Source organism: Lipophrys pholis (assembly GCF_963383615.2).
Source record: "Lipophrys pholis genome assembly, chromosome: 5".
NCBI classification, from domain to species: domain Eukaryota; kingdom Metazoa; phylum Chordata; class Actinopteri; order Blenniiformes; family Blenniidae; genus Lipophrys; species Lipophrys pholis.
Genome location: NC_137628.1, coordinates 31,648,912 through 31,655,402, shown reverse-complemented (window position 1 = coordinate 31,655,402; position 6,491 = coordinate 31,648,912). Strand labels below are relative to the sequence as shown.

Sequence of the window (6,491 nt, the reverse complement as noted above, 5' to 3'; positions counted from 1 at the left end):
GGTGGAAAACCCGATTCCCGGACTTGGTTGGTGCGCGTGAACACAAACATATGAGATGCTGCATCCTTCTGAGCGGCACATTGAAACACACATCATGTTAGCTTCACGCTAATCTAACAATATATCTGCCCAGACAAAAGCTCTCACCGTCCGTGGTTTGGACAGCACCGTCCGTGGTGCTGTTGGTTCTGTGAGGCTGTGGTAACTGGTTATTACCGGGTCTGAATTCAGGACGCTGAATTCAGAGGCCTGGCTTCAGCTGTAGGAGTGGACAGCGAGGCAGATGATTTTGGAGAGGAGACGCTGGTTCTGGTCTCCAGAATCCCCCAAAAAATAGAGGAAACAAAAGTAGTCCAAACTGGGTCCTGCTCGTCCAGCGGGCTGGCGTTGGTGTTTCTTTTGTTCCTACTTGATGCTCTCTTCATCAAGCCGAGGAAGGAGAGACATGTCTCTCCCTCGGTGGTCAGATTTAGAAGCAGAGAGAGTTGGTAGGAAAAGTTTCACCAAGCTTGAATTTCGGACCCCTGTGGTGTTTGGGTCGGGTTCGATCATCCTCATTGGTGGCCAACCTGGGGGGTTGGGAAACTCCCTGGAGTCTCTGGCCGGCTCCCTGCTGTTTTATGGCCTGTTCATTGTTGCTGGTGTTTGTCTGGAGTTCAATGGAATCTTCAGCCCAACAGTGCAAAATGTATGAGTGCAAAAGTATTGTTATTAGAAATATAGGTTTTATTGTTTTTTTATAACCAATTTCCAGCCAGTGAATGGTGAAATTACTGCGTGCAAAGCAATAGAGTTGCAAAATTCTGCAAAAAAATGCCACACAAAACAAGTGGTACTAAAAATATTTTGAAAAGGTTGGCAGGTCTGAAGTTTGGTTTGGTCACGTTTCTGAACTCCCTTTTCATTGAGATTTATCAGATAAGCATTATTCCGGAAAACAAATATAAGGCTACCGGTAAATCTTATCAGCACTTGAGCTCTTAACGTGATTCATATTGACAACACATGGAATGTGTGTGTTCAAAGTGCATTCGAGCAGATTTCCAGTTTGTTTTCAAAGCTATGGGTTTACAGCTCATCTGAATATCACTGGGATGAGAGTACTGACCCACATTACATCTAGTTGAATAGACAAGTCTTTCCTCCATGACATTAGTTGAAAAGTCCATTCACCATTAATTGTAGTAACTACATTTTGACTTTTACATGTCACTTTTGGTGCAGTTTGAGAGCTCTGCAGTACTTAATATAATTACTCACATTTATATAATGTGATTAGTATTAGGTACCAATTTTTGTGCTTTGCACACTTTCCTGCTACTGAGGTGTGATGAATATAAAGAGTTCATGGATGCAGAAAGTAAAATGTCAGTATTTGTCACAGAAAACCACCTGCTAGTATCGATGCAATGTCATTCTTTCATCCTTAAAGAACCGTGGAGACTCACAATGTTCCTCCTGCTGGAGATGTTTCACCCATTCAGCTGTAAAATTCACAGGAATAAATGTCACTGGTTTCTTGTTTAGAATTCTAGTCTGTGTGTAGCAATGCTGTAAGGGGTTTCCCCAAACCATTCTTGATTTGACATTCAATAGCACAAACTATTAGCTCATTGACAAATCCAGGGTTATGTGGTAGGTTATATGATAGCTGAATTTTCTTTTAATATATTTTGTTTTCTGAGACACTTAACTTAACTCTCAAGAGGTCAGATACTTTGTGTTTTCTTTTCACTTAATGTGTCACCACAGTTATTGTGTCCCAGAACACACAGATGATATGCATACTATAACTGCCTATGAAGCTTATCAATTGTAAATTAATCAGGGTGCAGTTAGTGCCAACGTTTCAACATTGCTGGGAAACTTGATCTAATTTCTAGTTCTTCCTGCTGGCAGAGCTGAGTTATGGAAAAACACTGTGTTGCTCTTCACGTGCACATGAACCTCCCCTGCTGAGCTCCAGGTTGTGTATATAAAGAGCAGAATGAGCTCCTGTCATCAGACCATCACTCAGCTGATACCTGAACAGCTCCTGGCCTTCACCTGACAGCTTCCACTGCTGCTGCACTGCTTCTCATTCAGTGGAGCTCCTGCGTCTCGTCTCTCTGTAGATTGATTGGTACTTTGAGTTTCCTGCAGACAGATCATCAGCTGATCGTCACTATGAAGACAGTCCTGCTCCTCTCTCTTCTGCTCTGTGCTGCATCCGCAGGTCAGATTATCAATGTGATCATGGCTCAGTCATTCAGGACGTCAGGAGAGACAGAAGAGGAAGTCATGCGCTGCTTAAACTCACTGTGTTGTGTTTCTCTCTGCAGCTCCAGCTGAGGACAAAGCCGCTTCAGGTCAGTACTGAAGCTGTTCGCTTGAATGTAATCAGTCAGACAGTCAGACCTGCTTCTGTCTGACATGGACTCTGCTTGTTTTTATCCACAGAAGCAGCAGTGATGGAACTGAAGGAAGACCTGGCTGCTGGCCCTGGTGAGTTTCCTTCATTGTGTTTGGCTTCTTCTGCTCCATGGTGGACCTCACCTGTCAGATCAATATATAATAAATCGTAGATTTAACCAGTGTAAGAACACTGCAGCAGACCTCTGGAGAAGTCCTATCCAGCAGACTACCAGCTGTAAGTGGAACAACATCAGACTGAAGACCAAGTGAGTGTGAGGAGTGTTTTTTAGATCTTCCAGGCTCCTTGTAGTGACCATGACTCACTGTCGTCTCCTCACAAGGTCACTGGTTTGATGAATGAGGAGAAGCAGTGAGTGTGTGGAGCTGAGGACTTTCTCAGTCAACTGTAACAGTGTGGAAGAGAAAAATATCATGTTGTCAGAGAGAAAGTGTGCAGCAGTGTGACAGTTATGGAGCAGTCAGGATCTTTCTTCTTGACAACCTGAATGTAATGAGAGATGTCTGAATTCCTCCATTATTACCTCTGACTGTTGGTGCATCTATGCAAATGGGAAACTGGAAAATAACAAGTTGGTAAAGGCTCATTTCCCAGTTGTGAGCTTTCACATGAGAAGTAAAAAGGACTGACAACTGAAATATGGAATGTTTGACAATCAACATGGCAGTTCATAAATAATAAATATTGCCGGTCAATGATCCTGGTGTACTCGGGGTGTTGTAGTGCTGTGGGCAGCTGCTTCCTGATGTCTTCAATTTGATCACTCTGACTGTTTGTCAGTGTCTCCAGTAAAAAGTCGAAGGTCTGATGAAGCTCTTAGTGTTACAGAGGTGGAGCTGCAGGCGAAGAGCAAAGATAAAGTGTTGGTGCCAGACGTCCCCGTCCCTGTCTCCAGAAACAGCGTCACATCTGCAGCTATTCACATGTTGTGATATGTTCTAAACAAAGTGAACAATGTGCCCATGCCTTTGTCTCCTGTATGTACATGAACAAACCTGCTGATGGAGTTTCTCTGTGCTTGTGCAGGTCTTGTGTCTGAGGAAGGAGCGGATCCTGAATGTAAGAGCGACTTGATCATCACTTCTCCATGTGAACACATTAGTGACATCGTCAGTCCAACAAATACATACTGAGTCATGTGTAGTGTGGTGTGGTACATCTCTGCTAACTGTTTTTCAATGGAGGCTGTGAAATGTGACATCAGAAAGTGTTTCACTCAGCAGACTCTTTCTGTCTTCCTGCAGCTCGTTTTAACTTCTGTCCCAGTGGCTGGTTCAACTACAACTCTCGCTGCTTCAAGTTCATCAACAAGGTCTTGAACTGGTACAATGCTGAGGTACTGCTGATGTTCACATCAGAGCTTTTCTTCACCAACATCTTATCCTGTTCTGTGAGAAGAAACTCTACTTGACTGCAGACCATGAGCATGCTGGGTGTTGATGGGTGGAGGCTGCTTGAAGGTGCCCTCTAGAGGCTCTATTGATTATTACAGAATCAGTGAAGACAGTTGAAGTCACCTCATAACACACAATTACTTGTGAGATGCTTGTAAGTGTACATGGTTCATTTCTGCGTAACTTCCTCCCCAACTTTAAAATAAAAGATTGTAAACAACCAATTAGAAATCACATTTATGCTCCAACATTTGCTCTTTAATCCAAAACACCAATTAGATAATAGCAGCAGTTACAGAGCTATGGAGTGATGACAGTCTACTCTGAGGACCTGGTTGGAGGTGTTTGACTGTTTCTCCAGCTAATTGTATAAAGAGTGACTTCCTGATGCCACTGGATGGTGATGGTACATGATCATGGCTCTGTCACATTCAGTTCATGAAAACAGAAGCTTTGTATTCAGCTGCAGCGAAACACAATGACATGATGCTTCTTCTGTCCAACAGGAGACCTGCATCCGTCTGGGTGGTCACCTGGCCACGGCCAACGGCCCTCAAGAGTATCAGGTCCTGCAGAAGATGACTCAGGGGGCCGGTCAGAGCCAGGCATGGCTGGGAGGCTTCAACCTGCAGGTCTGAACCCACAACCTGCTCCAACGGAGGTCACCAGCAGAAGCTGGAGAGACTCTCTCTTACTGATGTGATCTTTGTCCCTCAGGGTCAGTGGATGTGGATCGATCGTCAGGGATTCTCCTTCACAAGTCCACCCTCTTACTCCAGCAGCAGCGCCTGCCTGAATTTGCTCAGCAGCAGTAAGTCATTGTTGAATCAGCTCTGGTTGACAAAGATGACGTTCACAACAATGTGCTAATGCAGTTTTGTTTGTTTCACATTTTAGCTAATTGGAGGAGCACCAACTGTTTCGTTCAAATGCGCTTCATCTGCTCCATCAACCCGTTTGGCTGTTAGCATGCATGCTAAACTCCTGCGAAGTATTCCTTCTGCTCCAGCTCATCATCTGGGCTGGTTGTGTTTCTGACTGACTGTTTGTTGTTATGTGTGCTTATGAGTCGTCTTTTATACAATAAAGAGTTGTGAAAATGGGACAATGTGTGACGTTTCTTTAAGACTCTGATTGAAGAGTGTTTGTAAGTGTGTAGCTGCTATCAGAATCATGCAGCTAAAAGGAAATGAAGCAGATAACAGTGTCAAAGACAAAGGCTTTGTTTGAAAACAGTACAAATTCATATCATGTAAAAATCTCTTACATCTAATTTCATCAACAATTTCTTGATTATGGTGAAACAATATGATGCACAGAATTGGTATATATGCTCAGAACTCAGAGGGACTTTCAAGAGGACACTGAATGGGATGATCATTGGTTATCGTTCCTGTGACTCATGTGGCTTCTCACTGTGTAAGTGATGCCCCAGTCTGCTGTTGAAGAAATGGAGAGGAGGTTCAACAAGTTCCTTTGTAGATGGTTGGGAATACCCTGGAGCTTTACATCCTTTACATAAGATCAGGCGAGCTCCAGCTTCAGCTTCCGCTGCCATCAGTGGTGAAGGAGTTCAAAGTCGCCAAGTGCAGACTGTCCCTGACATATAGGGAATATCAAGACCAGCTCACCAGGGAGGCGGGACCAGATCTGGTCACAAGTGGGGTGCCAACATTGCAACCATCCAGGCAGAATGTTCTCTCAGGAACAAGGCTATCATGGGAAACCCTTGCAGTGGAAGACAGGGTCTAGAATCAGCAGTGGAGAAAGTCCATACCTAAGCAGAAGAGAACCTTGATCCAAGATGAAGTCTGAAACCTTGAAGAAGAAAGGAGAAGATCAAAATCCAGCGAGCTCGCAACTCAAGGAGGCTGGGCGAGGAGGAACCTCCCCAAGAGATCTTTGACATGGAGCAAAGTGTGGCAGCTGGAGCCCTTCTGGATATCCTTTCTGCTCCGAGCAATGTTTGATGCCTGACCAACCCTAGTCAATTTGCACAGGTAGGAGATGAGGAGGACCTGCTATGCAAGTTGTGCAAGGATAAAGGAACAACGGCGCACATTATGTCAGTGTGCAAGACTGCTTTGACACAGAGGAGATACAGGTGGCGCCATGACAAGGTGATGGTAGTGCTCACAGACATCCTAAAACAAGGGAGGAGGATGAAGCAACCAGTCAAAGCAAGACCACTGCTGGACATCATTGCCTTTGTGAAAAAGGGTCAAAGACCTGGCATCCACAGCCCAGCCAGCCCACTTCCCAGATGCGGTACTGTCCACCACTCTAAGACCCGATATCATCATGTGGTCTCCAGAGGGGAAGATGATCATCCTGGTGGAGTTGGTGGTAATGTGGGAGGAAGGCTTTGAGGAAGCTGCAGAGAGGAAAACAGCCAAATACCAGCAACTTGTCCAAGAGTCAGAGTAACGGGTGGATAACATGCTTAATAACGGCGGAAGTCAGCTGTCGAGGAATCCCAGCTCAAAGTATATGGAATCTATTGACAAAAGTTTTACTGAGAGGCCACTTGAGGAAAGCAGCCACTCGTAAGCTCTGGAACAAAAGACGGCAGTTAGTGCTTCTGCCTCACAGCGAGGAGACCCTGGTTAAAAATCCAGCTCCGGCCATTCTGCAGGGAGTTTGCATGTTTTCCCTGCGTGAGCGTGGGTTTCCTCTGGGTACTC

At 44.9% G+C, this 6,491-nt stretch overlaps 1 protein-coding gene across 1 annotated transcript; it reads left to right on the top strand.

Moving 5' to 3' along the window:
- The first annotated feature begins 1,971 nt into the window (after window positions 1-1,971).
- Window positions 1,972-4,917, top strand: LOC308110510 (ladderlectin-like). The gene is made up of 8 exons (XM_080464835.1): window positions 1,972-2,215; window positions 2,322-2,348; window positions 2,440-2,484; window positions 3,440-3,472; window positions 3,658-3,749; window positions 4,314-4,439; window positions 4,525-4,618; window positions 4,705-4,917. Exons 1-8 carry the CDS (start codon window positions 2,167-2,169, stop codon window positions 4,773-4,775), a joined length of 537 nt encoding a protein of 178 aa, XP_080320961.1. The 5' UTR covers window positions 1,972-2,166; the 3' UTR covers window positions 4,776-4,917.
- The last annotated feature ends 1,574 nt before the right edge of the window (window positions 4,918-6,491 follow it).